Consider the following 21039-nt stretch of genomic DNA (forward strand, 5'->3'; position numbering starts at 1 on the left):
CCTGTCATATTTTGAGTGTGAAAGGAGAAATCAAAGGCAGACTCTCTCCCAATAAAGGCGGGGGGCGGGGGGAGCGGACGTGCTTATTTACTCAGCTCTTCAGTTATTTATCAAAGCGCACTCTGTGCGGCAGCCTGCAGAGCACCTGAGCTCTCTTTTGCCTTCCTCACCTCGATTTACATTTTGTTTGTTACATACAGCGCCCCGGAGCCGCAGTCTCTCCAGTCTGTCCAGAACAAATGTGCTCGCAGGAAGATCTTTATCTTCCACGTTCGGTCTGGGACATTTGTCACGCAGGGATTCCCTTCATGGGTATTTTTGGAGACTTGGAAGAAATTGTGTGCTTTTCATTAAAACCCACATACAGTGGGGCCTAATCCGTTTGACTGGGTGATGGAAATTTTTGCTCTGTCTACTCTTGTGTATATGGAGATTTTCCTGGGATTAGACGATGTTTAAGGTCCCGGATTTCTGAACACTCATGATTGTCAAGAGATCATCCAGGCACCCAGGGGGAGGCTGTTGATGGGGGAGAAGCCAGCTTCCCTGAGACAGCGCGGTCTGGTTCCCAGGGAAGAAGCTCCGTGTTTTGTCACTAGAAGAAAGACTGTCGGTGGGTTTTTAAGGATTGAGGAGTGGTAACCAGGAGTTTGGCCAAGGTGACCAGAGTGATCCGTCGATTCCCATTGTGATCCGATAATTAGTTTGTTCTTCCTTTGTCTCAAAAGGAAAAAAAGAAAGTAAATCCTCTTTTTCTTGAAGCCTGCATTTCAGGAGTCACCTTGATTCCCTTTGATTCCAAACCTGAGTTCATCATTAAATTTGAACAACAGATGCTCCAGGGGAAATCCATAATGCAAATGCCAAAAAAAGAAAGAAAGAAAGAAAAACGATGAATATTGGAGAATTGTATCCAATGCTTACTCATTGGTTCTCCGAGGTTAAACCCTGGGGATATCACTGTGGCTGAAGTTCAGTGCTGGCCCCCAGCCAACGTGTCCTGTGTTAATGGGAGGGGCAATAATCAAAGCTGAGGACACCCTCGTTTTTGGAACATATTTTTCCAATCCCTGCATTGGCAACCGCTTGTTTCTCTCCTATGCAATCCTCCCAGCCTGGAACAATAAAGGCTGTCAGTGAGAGACAGAGGCCTTCGTGACGCTGCAGTTGTGGTTGATGAAGAGCTCTGTCACCAGCATCTGTTTTCTGAAACATTGGCTTTGACAGGTTTTAGGCATAATACAAGAAAAGTGTCACCTGAGAGACTGGATATAATAGCATTTTTAAGAGAATGCTTTGCATCACTTACATGCTTTTCAGAAACATTAAGCATTTGGGGAAGCGATGAGAATCGTGTTATATTAGGGCCTTAGTCAAAGTATTATTTAGTAAAGGTTAATAAGATTTTAATTATATTCAGATTCCTTTTTGAAGGTTGCATTTTATGTATGTGTCCACCCAATACAAATTTCTGAATACTTTAATATAGACCACTTATGAGGATTATGGATTTTGTTAAGGGTCTTTATTTATAATAGCCAAATTTGTTTAATGGTTCTCTTTACAGAAATCTGCATTAGCTGAGTTATAAAGAAAACGAAATTATTTAGTGTATCCATTGTATTTCCAGATTGTGTAAAAATGTTAGTAACATTGATTAACTCTGGATAAATTACGAGTGCTAATAACAAAATGTCACAAATAACTCATTCAGGCATTTAATTCTTGTGCATTCTTCTATTATATGTTGGAAACAAAAAGATATAAATTGTAATGGGGTGAAATGAAAATAAATCAGGATTTCTGAAATTAAAGATAAGAAGGCAGGAATTATAAAAGACCCCTTCCGTGATGGGACCTGCCTCTAAATTTAATCATATCACCTTACATAAGGTCAACGCCCCCCTTTTTTCAGAAATGAGTTTTCCAGCAGCTCCTTCCCTCTGGTGGCCTTTTATCCCTTCAAGTTCTCTGGAAGTTCACCCACATCACTCCCAGCCCTCAGGAATTTAGACATAGCAGGGTGTGGAGGCCACTGCTGGGGTGAGGCACAATGGTAGCAAAAAACGAAAAAATGGAGATTTTGAGTTAGCGGTGTCCGAGTCGAAGGCGGAGGCCTCAAGAGGTGTGATACCAAGATTTCCAACAAAATAATTGAAATAGAAAAGAAAAAAATAAAAAGGTTTGGAGCCTGTAAGAATCCTGTCTCTACTTTCTGGGACACCCAGTTTAGAAGTGTGGTACCCCAGTAACGCTAGATAAAATGACAGGTCAGTGTCCTCTGCATCTGGGTTATTACGGCAGCACACGGAGAAGGGAGTGGTGTGGACAGCCAGCATCGTTTCTGTTACCACGAGATGGAGAGGACTAGTGTCCTGGAAAGATCTCGTGACCGGCAGGCCGGGCACGGGGGACACACCTGATGCTTCAGAATCACAGACCCGGGTTCCAATCCTGCTCTACCATTTCCACTGAACAGCACGCTGGTTTGGGGAAATTCACAGTTTCCTCATCTGTAAAACAGAGTTCAGAATGGCACTCCCTCTGGGGGAGGATGTTATAATGGGGGCAGGGGTGTAGGAGAAATCTCTGTACCTTCTGCTCACTTTTGCTCTAAAAAATAAAGTCTATTAAAAAATAAAGTACAGTCTGGTTTTTAAAAAGAGGAGAGGAATGGTAGCCGTCTCACAAAATTATGTTGAGAATTCAGTGAGACTCTTTCTATGAGGCTGGTCATGTAGTCGTACTTAGTAAGTGTTAGCTAATTTTATAATATTCATCATTAATCATAGGGGCAGAAGTATGTGCTTAAAACAGCTTTTGAAAAGTTTTCTCGAAAGTTGTTTTAAGCATATACTATTGTCCTTGTGAATCATAATGAATATTATAGTCTTATGCTTTAAAAATCATATCTGGACAAGATAGGTGCGTTATCCAATCAAATAGTCAAAAAAGGCAGAATCCTTTCTGTTTTCACAGCTTCACATCCTGAGGTCTGGTTTTGATTTCTCTGATCAGTCACTCGGAACGTTATAGAGATCCCTTGACATTATTTACAGAGGTTCCAAATAGTAAACTCTTTTTCATATGATGTTGCAGACAGAAAGGGCCCAAGAGACCACCTGCCCTAACCTCTTCACTTTATCAACTCTTGTTCATTGTTCATAAAATGAGATGCCAAGGGTCCCGTCTCCCAGCCCTGCTCTTTCCAAAACTGGGTACCCGTTAGCTGCTCAGGCCCCGATGTGTGTGATGTAATTGTCTGTTTGTGAAATGGCATTTGTCGTCGGTAACAGACAAATCATGACTGCAGGCCTTATATTGGGTAGATTTTTTTTTTTAACAGCTTCACTTACACTGTTTGGAATACAGTTCACTTCTTATACTAAAGACTGGGCACACGCAAAATTGTTGCCTGTAGGTGAGAAATGGGCACATATTCCCAAGATCCTAGCATTCAAAATCACAATGATCTGTGTAGTTTTGTTTCTGTCCATTGAAGCTCATTTCAGAATCCTTTATTTAAAACACTTCTGAATAATGCACTTCTTTATTCAAGGTCAACACAAGATAAAGTTCATTCCAGAAATGGTCGGCCCGATATTAGAAATGACACTGATTCCTGAGACAGAGCTTCGCAAAGCCACCATCCCCATCTTCTTTGACATGATGCAGTGTGAATTCCATTCCACCCGAAGCTTCCAGATGGTAAGGACGTGGGTGTGCAGTAAGTGGCTTGGAGAGAAAAGGGGGACAAGCCTGAGTACCTTGAGACTTATAGATGGTTCTCCAGTTACACATGCTGAATATGGAAAACATAATTCCCTACAGCTTAAGAGAGAAAAGTCCTAGACTTTCCTTGTGGAAGAAGCCTGTCATTCTTAGGGAGGATCTCACTCTCATCTTTACAGAACGTTGTTCTCCATTTTTAGCTTTTACTTACTTTTAAGTGGATTTACTGACACATTAAATCTGGGTAAAACTCTCTCTTTGGCCCTCCTTTGTATGTGCACTGGAGCTTTTGATCAGATGTTACTGTGTTCTGTCAGACTGGCTGCTTCTTACTGAGTTAATTATTTTTAAGTGTAAAGTCTTTGCCTTTATTTTAAGTGTGTGCCTTGGTCTTTTTACCTGTGCAATGGAACTGATGAAAATTCCATAAAGAAAGTGTAACCCAGATGCAGTGCTAGAAACATCCTGTATCAACATGAAGGACAAAATCTGAATAATTGATATGTGAAAAGGAACAAAATCTCCTTCCCTGGAAAAGTATGGTGTTTATGGATTCCTGGCTGGGTACGCACAAGCCCACACACATGCACATACAATGGATTTCTCCTTTGTGTACTGATGCTTTGCAGGAGGCAAGAGAAAAAGCCAGAGATAGGAGGTCCTCTAGATTGAAAACTACCTCTGTTAAAATATTATAGTGATTCAGGGGAGTTAATGTACTAAGCATTTTACATAAATTTTTGAGGAATTTAGAGAGAAATTCCTATAGTGAATGGAAATCAAAACTGCGTCAATCAAGGTAGCATGATTTTAGTGAGATCTAATATTTCAAGAGTAGGTTTTCCTTCCTCACTTTTGTACTTTCCAGTTTCAGAAACTTTGAATAGTTTATAGGCTTTAATTGGTCATTCTTTGTCATTATTGCATGAAGCTAGTAGCCACGAAGAGCAATTATACTATTTCCCAGAACAAGAGACAGATACAAAGCCCAAAGAAGCCCCGTCTGTAAGCATGGCATTCAGACGCTGAAGTCTGGGTAGATCCTAAAGCCCTGCTCAGTCAGGAACCACCTGGGTCTTGAGCAAATCGCTGACCATCTGTATGTCTCCAGCTCAGAGCTGTAAAATTGGTATGAAATAGAATCTATTCGAAAGAGCTGTTGTAAGATATAGAATCAAACCCATAAAGCCCAGCCTTCCTTCCTTCCTTCTTTTCTTTCTTCCTTTTGGGTGAGGAAGGTTTCCTTACATTTATTTATTTGTAAAATTAGACTATTTTGAAAGAGCAGCTGGCTTGGTTTGTTCTGTCTGGTTCACCGTCAGCCTTTGTACACGTGAGGTGTCACGTCGTAAACACTGTCCCCTCTTTGTTAACATTGTTCTTCTTGTTTGTCAATATATCAAGGACATTTTCCTCGACCGCAGCGTAGTTACCATGATTTCGAGGATGGTGTAACGTTTCATAGAATGAGTGACCTCATCCTTTCTGATCCATCCCCTTTAGTGGGGCATTTAGGTTGTATTCACTACTATGAATAAACAATGCAGTGAACATAATCGTGCATGTAGCTTGAATTTCTTTTGGAAGTTTTCCTGTTGTACAGTCTCAAAAATGCAATTGCTGATTCAAAATATTTTGTGTGACTTTTGACATTACTGCCAATTGATCTTATTGCCACAAGATGTGACCCATCCCTACTGCCACCGGCACGAAATCATGGCCCCGTCTCACTGCCAACTCACCAGAACTAGGAACTGTAATTTAAAATGCTCTTCCCTAGGCTGCAAATGCATCAGATGTTTTGAATTTTGTATGAATCAAGCCTCAAAGGAGGACCTTATGGAAAGATGCTATTAAATTAAAGAATCAGGTAAAGGAGAAAAACATATTTATATAGATAAATGTTACTAGCCCGGGAATATAAGATCAAAAACCTTTAAAACATTATGTCATTTGTGATTCTTTCAAGGAGTCTTTGGGTCAAAATAAGGGCCGTTGGAATTGAGAGTTTGGTTTCTGAATTGTTCTCATCCTCCCATTCATTGTCTCACTCCTGTTTCACCATAGTTTTAAAATGTCTTATAACCGTCTTCTGCGCATGTGCTTCATTTTCTCCAGTTCACAGAGTTCTCAGGTTTATCAGTAAACGGCCCAAAGTAGACAAGAGTCACGGCATTTTTGCCTCCATTCTCAACACTGTGTGCCCAGTAGTGGCTTCAGAATCTGTCCCAACATCATGAGACATCTTTCCAGAAAACCAAATGGTTTAAGTCGTACCATGAAGTAATTACACCCATTTAATTCCACCATCACAACTTTCTTAGCCTAAAACATGCCTCACTTGGACATGTGTAAATAAAAACACAAACATGAAGACAAAGGTCCACAGAAAAAGAGAACACATTCGGGCTAAGTGTAAACAGCTGCTCGAGTTTTTGGTGAAGAATCCTTGGCCGTTCGTTCCTTGTGTTGTCATCTGCTCGTACCCTCACAGACAGGTGCTAGGACACCTCGAAGGTAAAAAGCAAGGCAGAAAAACGAAAACTTGTGAAAAAAATCTCTCTGCCACATTAATGTGTTCTGGTGAATTGCGAAATGATCACTTTCCTTTTCGTTGGGACATCTCAATTTTTCTACTGACCTATCTCAGCCTCCCGCGGGAGGCCACGTGGATGCCACGTGACGTCATCCTTCCCAGCTCTGCTGCTTCCCCATCATCCCCATTTCTGCCTGGCTCCTTGTCATCTGGTTCACGGGTCCAGTCCCACTGGCCTGGCCTTGGCTTGCTCTCTTGGCCTCCATGGTGGGTTGCAATGACTTGTGGGTTCTTCCTCTGTCTCATCCCCAGTGTCCGTCTGCTCCCCTCACCCCCTATCCCAGGGCTCTCCTGGACCACAGCATTTGTCTCTCGACTTGCTGTATCTTTTCTGACTCCTTTCTGTTCTCGGTTCAGCTCTCATCCTCCAGCGGCTGCTCTCCTGAAGCACAAGGCACGCCCTCTGTTCCTCGTCCGTGATGTTGGTGAACGTGTGCAGCTGCACGTGTACAGACCAGCAGGGCACAGCCTTCCCCGCCTCCATCCAGGGAGCTCCTAGGATGGAGCTGACTGGCCACTGTTTAATCCGCCACCAGTTCAATTATCTAACCTTATTAGTCACGTGAACAAGGCTTAAATTGGCTCTGCCTTCATAGCAGATGTGCAAACCTAATGGAGTTAGGGGAAGATTAAGGTTTTTCATTTTTACAGAACTTTAGTGTTTTGAACATGTGGCGTAGCCTTGCTTTTTTAGAGCTTGCTGTATCTTTCAGAGTGGGGCTGTTCAGATGCTTCTCCCACTGCTTCCCTCCAGTGCGTTAGTCCCAGTGGATGCATACTCTTCTCACTGTCCTTGGCATGCGTCCGATCTTCAAGTCATCCCTGCAGGTGTGTTCACTGTCAGCCACTGTCCCCCGTCCCCACCCTACCCTACCCCAATCCCAGAGATCCCAGAGTAGCGTGATTAGCCTGAAACTGAGGACCTTGGGAAATCTTGGGGGGGGGGGGTGTTTGTTTTGTTTTGTTTTGTTTTTTTCCAAAGGAGAGACGTTATGTGTGAAGATTTCAGGATCTGCCCAGCTAGCACGGAGAGGTTTGGGATCATCCTTGTCTTAGGGCCTCTTACATCATCCAGTGGACATGGAGCCCCAAGATGGGCCTTAACTGACGCTTCCCCCATCTCACTGAGATCCCTGCCCCCAGATGAGTACCATTCTGAGTCTTAGCCTCTCTGGGTTTTCCTTCAGAGGAAAAGCATACCTTTAAATTCTCTCCTAGCACCTTTTGAAAGAAATGCATTTGTTATGTCTTTGGAAAATATAGAACTAACAGCTGAGAATTGCAGCAAATGACTATTTGGGCTCTTAGACCATTCATGAAAATGGGATGGAAAAGGCTCCACGGCAAAGTAATATTTTCAGTCATGGAGCTATTTTCTGTCATCTTCGTGAGGGTCAGCAAAATGCTCCTCAACTTCCAGAAATTCCTATTTAGTTGTAAAAATATTAGAATGTGAGTAATCTTTGTTCTGCTATGTTCCCGAGTTCCTGTTTGAATAATCTCTTCCCACTACCCAGGCTGGTAACCTTAAGCAAATAATTGAATAACCCAAGTGGATGCTGACAGCTTCCGCCACTTGGTGGCAAAGCCAATATATTTTGAACGGTAACATGAATGTGAATAAGTTTGGTGGTGATTTTATCTTGTTTATTCTTTTTTTTAAACATCTTTATTGGAGTATAATTGCTTTACAATGGTGTGTTAGTTTCTGCTTTATAACAAAGTGAATCAGCTGTACATATACATACATCCCCATATCTTATCTCGTTTATTCTTCAGTTCATTAGGATTTTGTTGATTGGTTTGTTTTTGCTTTCATTTAAAAGATAATACTTGATTCTGTCATTTTGGATGATTAGAGGGGAAATATGGCCCAAGAATTATACTTTTATTTCACTGAACCCCAGACCCAAAAGTGGTCCAAGAGATCATGGAAAATAATACCCTGGACTCAGAGTTCTGATGACATCGAATCCTATTAGAAAAGCTCTCCAGCAAAGAGATGCCTAGACTTCCATAATCTCTAACCAACAGGACTTACTGTGCAGACTTGTTCCTGGAGTCCACTGTCAGTGAATACAGCCCTGAAGTCAATCCTCGGTCTGGGTTGTATAGCAGTGGGGCACAGCTACACCTGTCCAAGGTGTTGCCAGGTGTAGCAGCCAGTTCCCCTGCCAGGCTGCTGCAGGTCTAGGGCTTGGGACCTCTAGGCTCCTGAGTATTTCACAAAAGCTTCAAGGTCACTGAGCTGCCCGCTTGTTAGACGTAGAAGGATGTGGGGATTTTAGAATACGGGATATGGAGTGCCAGAGATTAATTAAGTGTGTAATTAAGTTTACAGAGTGGTTAAGCAAGAGGAATGCAATATACATCAAAATACTAGTGTGTCTGAGCACAAGGATTAAAGGCTGAGTGATAGATTTGGGGGGATCAGTTACATTTCGGGTGTCAGCATGTGAGCCCGGAGCCCCACAGGTGTCAGAGAACCAGGCTGCTCTCTGCCAGGCCAGTGCCCTCTTCTTGGCCATGTGATCCACACAGACACAGTTCATTGCCTTTCTCCCCCGCAGCCCCTCCAGTGATGCTAAAGAGAAGGGCATGGTTCTGCAGTGCTGTTGGATTGGACAATTCCAACGGGGGGTGCAGAACCAAAGAGCATCTAATTTCCCAATCTCTCTAATACTACGGGGTGGTCTAAAACCATGGTCCTACCTCCAGAACCTTGTGAGAAGCTTTTCTTAAAAAACAGAGAGTAGGGCAAAGTGCACCCATACAGGCAGACCTAGGAGATATTGTAGGTTTGTTTCCAGACCGCTGCAATAAAGGGAAATCTCAATAAAGGGAATCACATGAAGTTTTTGGTTTCCCAGTGCATATAAAAGTTGTTTACGCTATGCTGTAGTCTCTTAAGTGTGCAATAGTATTATGTCTAAAAAAGCAATACTTTAATTAAAAATACTTCATTGCTAAAAATTAAAAACTACTTTATTGCTGAAAAATGCTAACCATCATCTGAGCCTTCAGCTAGCTGTAAAGGCTGCTGGAGGGTTTGAAATATTGCAAGAATTACCAAAATATGACATAGAGACACAAAGTGAGCAAAGGCTGTTTGAAAAAGGGCACCAGTAGACTTGCTCAATGCACAAACCTTCAATTTCTAAAAGACACAGTAATGCAAAGCGCAATAAAGAGAAGCATTCCTGCACCCAGGATTAGTTGCGAATAATTTAGGGTTATTTAGGTTATTATTTAGGGTTATTAATAAAGGGTTTCGAAAGAAACCCTTTCGCTAATGCACTAAGCTGACCGCGGTCCTAGAGCTCAGCTTTCTCCCAGCTCTTGGTAACCTCTAAGCACTTTACCCACGTGGTGAGTTATTTGTGCAAACCTTTCCATCCTGGGCCTCCCTTGCTCTGACATAACCCCAGATCTCTTCTGTAAATGTGTCCCTGGATGCCTGGAGAATGCAAGCCTGGTTTTTATACACTTATAAATGCATTATAGCAAGAATGGTAAATCTAAGCCCCAACAGAAATGATGCATTCCAAACCAAGGAGAACTGGCTTTTGGATTATCCACTGCTGAGACCCTTCACCCCATGATCTCCTAAATTGGAGCCAATAACCCATGGTTCGCAGTGGCACTGAGTGGTGAAAGCAATGGTTCTAAGTTAATTGAATTAACGATGATGTTAGTACATTACCCCTGAGAGCATGGCTCCCTCCACCCCTGACCCAGACATCCTCCGCTGTGTTCAGCTTAATAGCAACCTTCTGAAAAGCCCTATCTACGTGGCCTCTTGTGTTTCATATTCTCAGAGGGCTGCTGGTATCAGATGCTTAGAGACGCTCTGCTCAATATTTTAAGTTGGACACCCTGTGGATCTTTTCGAAGCAATATTAGTGTTTCAGAAAAGAGAGGAAAAGATAATGATTTTGCTTATCACATGACTGAGCCTCTGCTACCTTTTGAGCAACACAGTAGACCGTCGCTAATTTTATCCTAACCATAGAGAATCCGTTTGCAAATTACCAGACACCATATGCATTTACAAGTAAGATAATAAGCATAATTTTTATAAAACCAGCTCTCCTCTCTCAGCAGTTACTTTCTCCAGTTTATTTGGACAGGATCATTTAATCCTGATAACAGTTCACAGCACAGGAGCAAACTGATTCTAGTGTATGCTGTAGAAATTAACGAAGGCCCTAGAATTCGAGGCTGGCTGCAGATCTGTGGAATTGAATCCTTGCTGATAAACGGAGTAGAGTTGCCAGGTGTTTGTGCAAATTACAGAGTTTAGACTAGAGGTTAGTAAAATTAGAATCAGCTGTGTTCTTCTGATTTCCTTATCATTCATCCGCTCTTTTTAGAAAACGTTAAATTCATCAGTCAAAATTTGATAAGCAGCGTATACTTTAAGGAGCTGGAGCTTCCTTTATTGCCCTTGTTTGTGACAGTGAGGTTTGTGTGGAAGCAGAGAAAACATGCCATTTCCAGAAAGTAGAGCCTCCAAATGCAAATACCGTCTGATTAACTAGAGATGAGCAGTTTGAAACGCCAGTGTGTGCTTGCCAGTGTTAGGATAAGGTATGTTTTTTTCTTCATTCTCTAAGCCTTCTTTGTTGTATGCTCCTTAAACGTGTGTGGAATGGAATCATATGTTTTAATTAAATTTAGTCTTATTTTGTCTCTCGGTTATTTCTTCTGAAGAATCAGCACTCACCACTTAATATTTGGCATTCCCATCATGGAAGATGGGGCTGCCAACGTTTGGTCTAGTGGCAAGCCATCTCTCTTGTGCTAGTTTCCAAGAAGAACCGCCTTTTGCAGAATTTTTTTCTGTAAGGAACAGAGTAATAGCGGGTTAGTATCCAAAGGTTGTTATTATATAGTAAAAGTCCTTATCATGAGACCTCAGGTGAACAAAAAGAAAGCAACTCATGCTTTCTTCTTCAATAGAACTATGATTTTTTCTCTGTTCCTAAAATCCCTGAACTTAAGCCCAACAGAATCAAAGAGGGTGTTTATTTGGGGGAGGAGGCAACGGAGCAGAGAATTAATTGCAGGGATTCACTGAAGTCCTAATTTTTGTGATGTTGCTGAGTCCTTGATGTCAAGCAAGAATCAATACTTCTCTCCAGTCCTGCTTTAAGCCTCTGTTTCATCTGTAGCGTGATGAAATTGTGGCTTCAGGCAGCGTGCCCCAATCAAGGTCACGCTCTGAGGCCCCTCCTTGGGTCTCACCAGCCCCCTTGCCTTCTGCTTCCCAGGGTCCACAACCAGCTGACACTGCAGCAGCTGTGCCCTGGGTCCCCAGTGCAGTAGACGGTGCCTGGTGGACCTGTTACAAGCACTTCGAAGAATGTGTTCACCACTTGGCTTGTGTGGCCAAGAGAACAGGTTGTGTCTTAGCAACCTACTGGCCTACTCCTTTGGGGCCCTATTCAGTCCTCCCCAGCTTCAGTTTAACACCAACTCTATCCAATATATTGATGTGCACATAGCACATTCATCCCATTAGAGCATCCATCTCAGGTGCTGTCCTAGGGGTTGGGTATACAGCAGTGACCAAGAGAGAAGAAAATTCTTTCTCTCACGCAGCTTAAATCCTTAAGGGATCCGAGTAATAGTTGCCTGGGGAAGCAACGTCTGAGCATGTATTTCACAGGGATCCCACTAGAGATGATCATACAAAGTGAAATAAGTCAGAAAGAGAAAGACAAATACCATCTAATATCACTTGTATGTGGAATCTAAAATATGACACAAATGAACCTATCTACGAAACAGAAACAGACTCATAGACATAGAGAACAGACTTGAGAGGGGTGGGGGAGGGAAGGATTGGGAGTGTGGGATTAGCAAACGCAAACTATTATATAGAGAATGGATAAACGAAAAGGTCCTACTGTATAGTACGGGGAACTATATTCAATATCCTGTGATAAACCATCATGGAAAAGAATATGAAAAAGAATATATATATATATATGTATGACTGAGTCACTTTGCCATAGCAGAAATTAACACAACATTGTAAATCAACTATGCATCGATAAAATCTTTTAAAAAAAGGGATCCCAGAGACCCTTGCATACATGCCATGGTCTACTTGCTTTGTGAACCCTGAATTCAGCTGTTGTTTCCTTCAGTTCCTCCTTTGCCCATCCTCTTTCGGTTCAGTGTGGGTCCCTCCATCTCTAGGGAACTAAAGCTCTTGCAGCCCCTTCTTCCTACCAGGCCCACATCCATGAGTAACTGCAGGACCGCCTTGCAACAGGGGCACTCACCTGGCCAGAGTCCCAGTACCAAGGTGGCTCTGAATTTTGCCAGGGATGGGGGACTGGGCAGCGAGGTTGGGGATGCATGTCCATCATTATTGCGGTAGTTATTTCCAGCCTGATCGGCCATGGGGTCCATGACCTCTGTGAAAACATTTTAGAGAGTCTCTCTTCTCCAGAATTTAGAGTTTTCCTGAAAGCATGAGACAGAGAGACCATCAGTTGTGAGGATCCTTTCCCACCATGATATTCCGGAAGTCTCATCAGAAGCTTTGGGGAATTCGAGGAAAGGCCTAGGCTGGACCTTTTTGAGGTGCCTGCTGGTCTGTCTGAAAGGCATTGCCCCTCTTGCTTTTTATTCTGTTTCTCACCCAGAGTGAGATGTTTCGCTGGGACCCATCAAGGAGTGGCAGGGAAGTGGCCCTTTCCCTGTTTTCAGATTGCAGAGAACTCTGTGGGCAAGTGACACAGCATCTGTTCTTTTCCGAGAACCAAGGAGCTATTTTAACCGTTACTTGTTCATAAAGATGCCGTTTGGGATGTGTTTTCATGTTGCTCCTTGATTTTTCTTCCCTACAGTTTCCTTGTCTGTCTTTCTCTGGCTCTTTCTCCTGTGATCAGAATATGCATCGAGGCTTCATTAACCAGGGAAGGAAATGAAAGATTCCCTCTGTGACAGGGGCTCATCAGAAACCGCCAGGAGTTCAGGAAGGACAGCTCTTAAATGAGATCAGGCTTCAAAGGTGTAGGGCAACTCTCCGATGATGATCTGTCGGCGATTTATGTATTATTGACGCTCAAGTCACGAAATGAAATATCCACCATGCTGATCATTTACGCTTTCTCTGTTTAATTATAGTTTGAAAATGAGATCATCACCAAGCTGGATCATGAAGTGGAAGGAGGTAGAGGCGATGAGCAGTACAAAGTGTTATTTGATAAAATGTAAGTGTTGATTAACAGTGGGATTTATGTCAGAATAGAGACAGAGAGACTGTAATTAGACGACAATGAACTCTGTAGCCCAGAAATAATTAAAAAGTGTTAATAATGGAAAATATTTTAAATTGCACCTAAGTCAAATTTCTTTTGCTGAGTGTGATTAACAAGGTGTGTGTGATTATTTTTCAGTCTCTTAGAGCACTGCAGGAAGCACAAGTACCTTGCCAAGACGGGAGAAACTTTTGTAAAGCTCGTCGTGCACCTGATGGAAAGACTTCTGGATTACAGGACCATCATGCATGATGAGAACAAAGAAAATCGCATGAGCTGCACTGTCAACGTGCTGGTGAGTGAAAAGTTAAATACCCGGTCTTCCCAGGAAGCCGGAGATTGAACCAGAAGTTCAAAGCCTTGTGAAAGCTGTGGCCACGGAGCTTTGCAGAGCAGGACACAGCCTGTTTCCTTGGCTGTGGGAGGGAAGGAGGAAGGAAGAACTGTTTGCGTATCTGCTTTAAGCACGTCAGCAAAATCATCTTCCTTCTGGGTGTTTTCACACTGTTCTTCCCCTGGTTCAGAATGATGAGCCATCTTATTTTGTAAGCAGGGGAGCACCCTCACTGATTACAGATTCTAAATGTTTCATTACTAGGAGACTGTAAACATGTCCCGTAGTGGGTCAAATGGTGGTCTCTGAAAGGTCACACATCCTCATCCTCAGAACCTGTGAACGTGACCTTGTTTGGAAAAACAGGCTCCTAGCAGATGTGATTAAGTCAGAGATCTTGAGATGAGACCGTCCTGGATTACCCAGGTGGGCCCTAAATCTGATGACAAGTATTTTTTTCTTTTTTTTTTTTGCGGTACGTGGGCCTCACTGTTGTGGCCTCTCCCGTCGCGGAGCACAGGCTCCGGACGCGCAGGCTCAGTGACCATGGCTCACGGGTCCAGCCCCTCCGCGGCATGTGGGATCTTCCCGGACCGGGGCACGAACCCGTGTCCCCTGCATCGGCAGGCAGACTCTCGATAACTGCGCCACCAGGGAAGCCCATGACAAGTATTTTTATAAGAGGCAGAAAAGGAGAAGACAGAGACCCAGGGCAGAAGACCACGTGAAGAGAGGGGCAGAGATGGGAGTGACGTGGCCACAAGCCAAGGAACGCCTGGAGCCGCTGGACGCTGGAGGGGCAGGAAGGAAGCTCCCCTAGTCCCTTCAGAGGGCACGTGGCCCTGCTGACCCCTGGGTTTCAGACTCAGGCCTCCAAAACCGAAAGAGAACGCAGAGCTATTGTTTTAAGTCCCCGAGGTTGTGGTAATTTGTTATGGCAGCCATAAGAAACTCATGCGTGGCCACGTGATGGCTTGGGTGAACTTGACCACTGCCATCCACTGGTGTCTTGCACAGCTGCTGTCACTGTGCCATGGTCAGGCTCTGTGGACATCGGTTTTTGACGTAGTTGTGGTACGTCAGGCATGCTTCAGGGCGATGAACTTCCAGGAAGCTTTACGACAAACTCAGCTGCAGGGCATGGCTGGTTGGCCTCGTGGCTCTCAGGAACCACGTGACCACAACGTCTGGCTCCAGAGCTCTCTGCATCTCTCTGCATCTTCCTCCCCTGCTGCTTCCTAGACGCTAGATAAGCAGACTCCTGGCCCTGGTAGTGTTTTCCTCAATTTCCCCCGCCTGTCCCAACGCAGGAATGCAAGGAAACACTGTGCCTGGTTTCTTCTCTTTCCTTCTCTGGGGTGTCCTCTCCACCACCTGGTTGTTGGATAGCGGGTGGTTGCCCTGCCCTGACTTCCCCCATTTGTACGGACTTGTAGGCGGTTTGAACTTATGGGAGTGGACTTTTGTGCCAGGAGGAGCAGGCCACATCATTCATTGTTGAAAATCACCAGAGATGTTTGGATTAAAAAGATAAACAAAAAGGAATATTTTTCACCTTCCATCTACTTCATTGTCAACACCGAATCTGAGCTTTGCCACGACGAGCCGGCCGCTGAAACTTCCAGAGCAGGTTTTATTTGTTTGTTTTTTTTTCCTTGAAAATCTAAACACGGGACACTTCTGGTTTCTGGTCCAGTATGTAAAAGGGGCTTGGAAGTCGTTACTCCTATCCTCACCACAAGAAAAAAGCTGGCAAACTGAAAATCAACAACTCTTCTTCGATCCACAGGGAAAACGCCTGCTCCCAAAACTGTGATACGGAGAATCACAGCCTCCCGGAGCAGAAACTAGCACTGGAGCTGGTACTGGACTCCTTTTACCCAGTACATCATGGCCACTTTCAACATAAAATAACAAGGTGTCTTAAAGGAAAAAAAAGACACAGTTTGAAGAGACAGGACATCACAGCTGGACTTGGACATGGCTTTAGAGGTTTTAGAATGATCATACTGGGCACTTAACATGACCATGATAAATAAGCTAAGGGCACTAATAGAAACAGTAGACATTATGGAAGAACAGGTAATGTAAGCTGAAAGATGGGAATTCTAAGAACGTATCAAAGAGAAAATGCTAGACACTTGCAGAATGAAGAATGCCTTTGGACTTAACAGTAGACTGGACATGGCTGAGGAAAGAATCAGTGAGCTTGAAACATCTAAATATGTTTGCATGTGCATCATAAGGGTCCGGGGCCACTGTAGGAGTTACTGGCGTCCATCCCTGAGATCTGGCCCACTGGCTATGTTTGCCTCGCCATCCACCTGTAGCCTGACTGTGCTAGGGCGGCAGCGAGCTCTGCCCCAGGTAAGGGCCTCGATCCTTTGCTCAGGAACGAGCCTGGCTCTTGCTCTGTTGTCTTCCTGCATTCTTGCCTCTGTCCGTAGGAATTTATTTTGATGATACCAGTGTGGTTAACACGAAATAGAAATCAGTGTCTTTCTGCAGGAGAGAAACAGAAACCTTTTCAAAAACATTCCCTACCACGGACATACTTTTCTAGTGCTACCTCTGAGCTTTAAGGGACCCAAAAGGCCCATTTGTGTCCAGAAGGAAGAATTATTATCATGTCGATTAGGTTTCCACCTTTGATGCTTGGCTACCGTTTGTTTCAAGCAGGATCTTTCATGCTCACCAGGATGCAAAACCTAGTGGAGAAATGGTGACAGGCTCTGAATGGGGGCCTTTTATCAGAATCAGACTCAGAATCAGAATCAGAATCAGGGTCAGAAAAATAAGGTCCTGTGAGGACACCTGAGATCACAGTTCCTGACGTTATGGTGTGTTCCTCTCTCATCCTGAGATTATCGGACATCATTCACTTCCTTCAGCTTGAAACATCCTGAATCATTCTGGGAAGAGTCAAGTGTTCTATTCTTAACTGTTTCCTGGGGAGGATAAGATGGATCCCAGACTATCACAATTCTTTCATTTAAAAAATAGAGATCTATGGATTACAGAGAACAAAAACGGATTTTTACAGATAGATGTTCTGTCTCTTAATATTCACTGCCAAGAACATTTCATCATATCAATATATTTCTAACTTCTGGGTCCATTTTTACCTTTTCTCCTGGTACTTTTCTTGTGAAACAAATAGAGTTTCATAGAAGTGAATATGTCTATCCATCTCTAGATGAGTGTGGATGTATAAACATACATCTAGAAACATACAAAATGTACTCAACTGATCACTAAGCAGAAATCCCCTTGAAATCCTAAGGTTAAAAAATGAAGAACGTAAGATTTATTCATCAATAAATAAATGTAAGCTCATTGCAAAATTTCCTTTAAGACCAGTGCTATTTTTTTTTTTAAATAGAGTTAGTGGAACGTTCTAAGTTGTGTGGGCTCGTTAATGTCCTACTCTTCCTATCACGTAAAAAACAAATTAAAATTAAAAAATGAGAGACAGGGGCTGTGATTCTGCCCAGCGGCCTAGTCCTTTAGACGTACCTCTGCAAGCAAGTCTGCATGTGTACTGGATCATGGTTCCCGCTAGGCAAAATGCGTATTTGTAATTAAGTGGCATTTCATCGTCACCTCATAATCATGCAGTCTTTAATTACTGGTTCACGATTTGTTGTGTGTCACCTGGCTCTTCTATGCAATTATCAACATACTCATACCCAAGAATGGTAGAATCATTGTTCTACAGACATAAGTTAGGTCCTTCACGGCCCCTTTACAGGCTAATTAAGGTGGTTCCAACTAGAATTCTAAAACTCTTAGGATGTGTCTTAGTTATGAAGGAGTACAAAATTGAAATACAGTGAAAATGCTTGCGCTCTGAAAGATCAACGCATAGCACTGGACTGGAATTGGAGACCTAGTCCCAATAGGGTTGCTTGGACAGGTGTCAGCCCTGGTGCGGAGAGGCCCACGGGGGGTGGGAGGATGCCCGCAGAGGCCAGAAGTGGGGCACCGAGCAGTGTGAACTTTTACATAAAGAAAGAAAAAGTTTTATAAAGAAATTGGGATTTGAGATGAACGTCCTTCAGTTCTAGGGAGGCTTTGAAGTCCTAGGCAGGGAATAAAACGCAGAGCAGGCAGGGAACAGAAGACGCTTCCGTATCTCGGAGAGAGGGAGGAAAGTCGCATGATATCCCCGTTGTGAAATTGTAGAGGAGAATGATCAAAAGCTTAGGAAAGGATTAAAAATAGGAGTGCAGAAGAGGGTGGTGTGAAATCGTAGCGTGTAAATACTGGTGAGTTGGAAGTGAAGGGCTCATCCCCTGCCTTTGATGTAGGTTCCCTTTGTTACATCGCTCCGAGCCGTCAGCTGAAAATATCCTCATTACCCAGACACAGCACACGAACCAGAGGACACGCAAATCTCAGGTGCTGCAGAATGTGAAAATCTCGGCGCGTCTTTCTAAACGCGCCCCCGCTTACTCTCTGCGTTTGTTTATGATTTCTTTTCGGAGAGATCAATTGTGGAAGCAGTGTCTTTCTTTGGCTAATGAAATGAAACAGGCTGTTTCATCTTCTTGGGTAATGGCATGCCTTTATGATGGTGCTATTCACTAGTTATCTCAGGCCCCCGTTCTAGAGTTCTGACATGGTGCGCAGGTGCTAAATTTCACATTGAAAGCGGCAATGGTGTTTCCATACTTTAGGCCCTGTTAGGTGACTGTTCTGCACCTTTCTGGTGCCTCGTGAACGATAAAAGATTTTAGAGTGTTTGTAGAGATTTCACATTAAGAAATGTAATTGTAATAGAAATATTTATGCACATCCTGAAAATAGTTTACAATATGTAGAATTAGCCTATTGTTGATAATCTGCTAAGTAACCTTCCTCTTATCAATGCTGTACACGAGGTGTTTTTTAAGCAGCAACCAGTTTTCTCACTGTGTTTTGGAAGGTCTGTCTAGATCAGCGCTTTTCGATAGAAATTTCTTGATAATGGAGGTGCTCTGTATCTACACTATTCAAGACAGTAGCACTGGCTCCATACGGATATTGAGCACTCAAAAGTGTGTGGCAAGTGCAACTGAGGAAGTGAATTTTTAACTTCATGCAATTTGAATTAAATTGACTTTCTATTTGAATACATGTGGCTCGTGGCTACTGTGTTGGACATCAGGTCTACAATGCCACGTTGCCTTCTTGTGGCTCTTGGTGAGTGAGGCTAGACCCAGCATGCTTTAAATCATGTTGATGATGCTTATTCCAAAAATTTTTTTTTCGCTTCTAATGAGATTACAATGGTTAAGAACGGTGAAGATATCATATCTTTCGGTAATTCTTTGTTTTAACTGAAAACAGGTGACTTTCAAATGACAGAAGTAGATTTAAGCCATCACAGCGTTTATTTTATTTTTTAATTTTTAAAAATTTGTTGCCAAGCATGTTTTTTGTTTCCTTTTTGTTTTACTGAAATAGAGTTGATTTACAATGTTGTGTTAGTTTCAGGTATACAGCAAAGTGATTCAGGTCTATATATATCTGAATATATAGATTCTTTTCCATTATAGCTTATGACAAGATATTGAGTATAGTTCCCTGTGTTATACAGTAGGTTCTTGTTGGTTATCTATTTAGATGTGATATATATGTACACAACGGAATATTACTCAGCCATAAAAAAGAATGAAATAATGCCATTTGCAGCAACATGGGTGGACCTAGTTATTATCATACTAAGTAAGTCAGATGGAGAAAGATATATGATATCATTTATATGTGAAATCTAAAAAAATGATACAGATGAACTTTTTTACAAAACAGAAATAGACTCACAGATTTAGAAAACAAACTTATGGTTACCAAAGGGGAAGGGGGGGCGCAGGGATAAAATAGGAGTTTGGGATTAACATATACACGCTACACTGTTTAAAGTATAGGAAATTTATTCGTTAGAATCACCCCCCGCCAGCCAAAAAAAAGAAATGAAGAACAGTGTAAGGTGTTTTTGCATTTCACGTGAATTTATGGTTCATATCCAAAGATCTGGGTCCATCTGGCTGTGTTTGACACACGTTGAAGACCTGTGGACTTTAACGTGTGTGTGGCACCTTTTATAGAACAGGTTTCTTAACACAGTGTTGTGGTTTGATTTTTCAGAATTTCTACAAAGAGATTGAAAGAGAAGAAATGTATATCAGGTATGTGGGCGTCTGGCCCGTCTGCACCCTCGGCCTGTTTAATGGTGGCTGTTTGTCACGTCCGTGCTAAAGAGTGTTGTATAGCCACAGGGGTTGGTCTTGTAGGAAATCGTGACGGCTCGAGTTTGAATTTGGTGGAGCTCCCAGAAGCATCGTCAGGCCTGGTGCGGTCTGTCCGTGCCGACGCGGAGATTTGGGGTGGGGGGGCATCCTTAGCCAGCTCAGAAGAAAATTATTATTTCACAGGGTTTTTATTCCTTTTGACTGACCCTTATGGCCCTTTAGATCAAAGGCACTGCCACAAATTTTATTGTTTCACAGTAAGCCATGTGATCAAATGAGAAGTCCAGTCTTAACTTATCAGAAATAAGGCAATAGTATAAATTTTCAGTCTCTTCTTACCTGGGTACCAAATTCTCAAGTTTCATACTTTCTTCTGGATTTTTCTCCTTCACTTGCCTTTTTCTCTAGGGTGGTGGGCTATGATTGGTACCCTCTTCTTCTTGGTCACTCTTAGGGGCCAGTGTCAAATTTTAGCAAGATTACCACTTACGAGACCAGAATAATTATATAATCCACGTGGCATTAGAGTTTAATGATGAATCTTAGTTACATTAAGCATTATTTTCTTTCTTTTTTTGTTAAGTCTCTAGTGTATTTATTTGTATAAAGAGTAAACAAAAACATGATTTTCTAACTTTTGATTTCTAAGACTTTTTAACTTTGTCCTTTAAAAACAGTACCATGTGACTATAATAAACCTTGAGGAAAACAATCAGTTTCTTTTATCCAAAATGTAGGCTGTGGTGGGAGGGAGAGAGATGCAAGAGGGAAGAGATATGGGGATATATGTATATGTATAGCTGATTCAGTTCGTCATAAAGCAGAAACTAACACACCATTGTAAAGCAATTATACTCCAATAAAGAT

The 21039-nt window shown here is 42.7% G+C and overlaps 1 protein-coding gene across 3 annotated transcripts in view; it reads left to right on the forward strand.

Annotated features, from left to right (window-relative positions):
* The window catches only part of DOCK1 (dedicator of cytokinesis 1), a 526850-nt gene that overhangs the window by 436145 nt on the left and 69666 nt on the right, over positions 1-21039 (forward strand). For all 3 annotated transcript variants that reach the window (XM_082673365.1, XM_082673366.1, XM_082673367.1), the window contains exons 33-36: positions 3560-3708; positions 13472-13557; positions 13744-13900; positions 20069-20109. In XM_082673365.1, the coding sequence (XP_082529491.1) occupies positions 3560-3708; positions 13472-13557; positions 13744-13900; positions 20069-20109 (433 nt within the window). The remainder of the gene's footprint in view (positions 1-3559; positions 3709-13471; positions 13558-13743; positions 13901-20068; positions 20110-21039) is intronic.

This window comes from Grampus griseus (assembly GCF_964374135.1).
Source record: "Grampus griseus genome assembly, chromosome: 16".
Taxonomy (NCBI): Eukaryota; Metazoa; Chordata; class Mammalia; order Artiodactyla; family Delphinidae; genus Grampus; species Grampus griseus.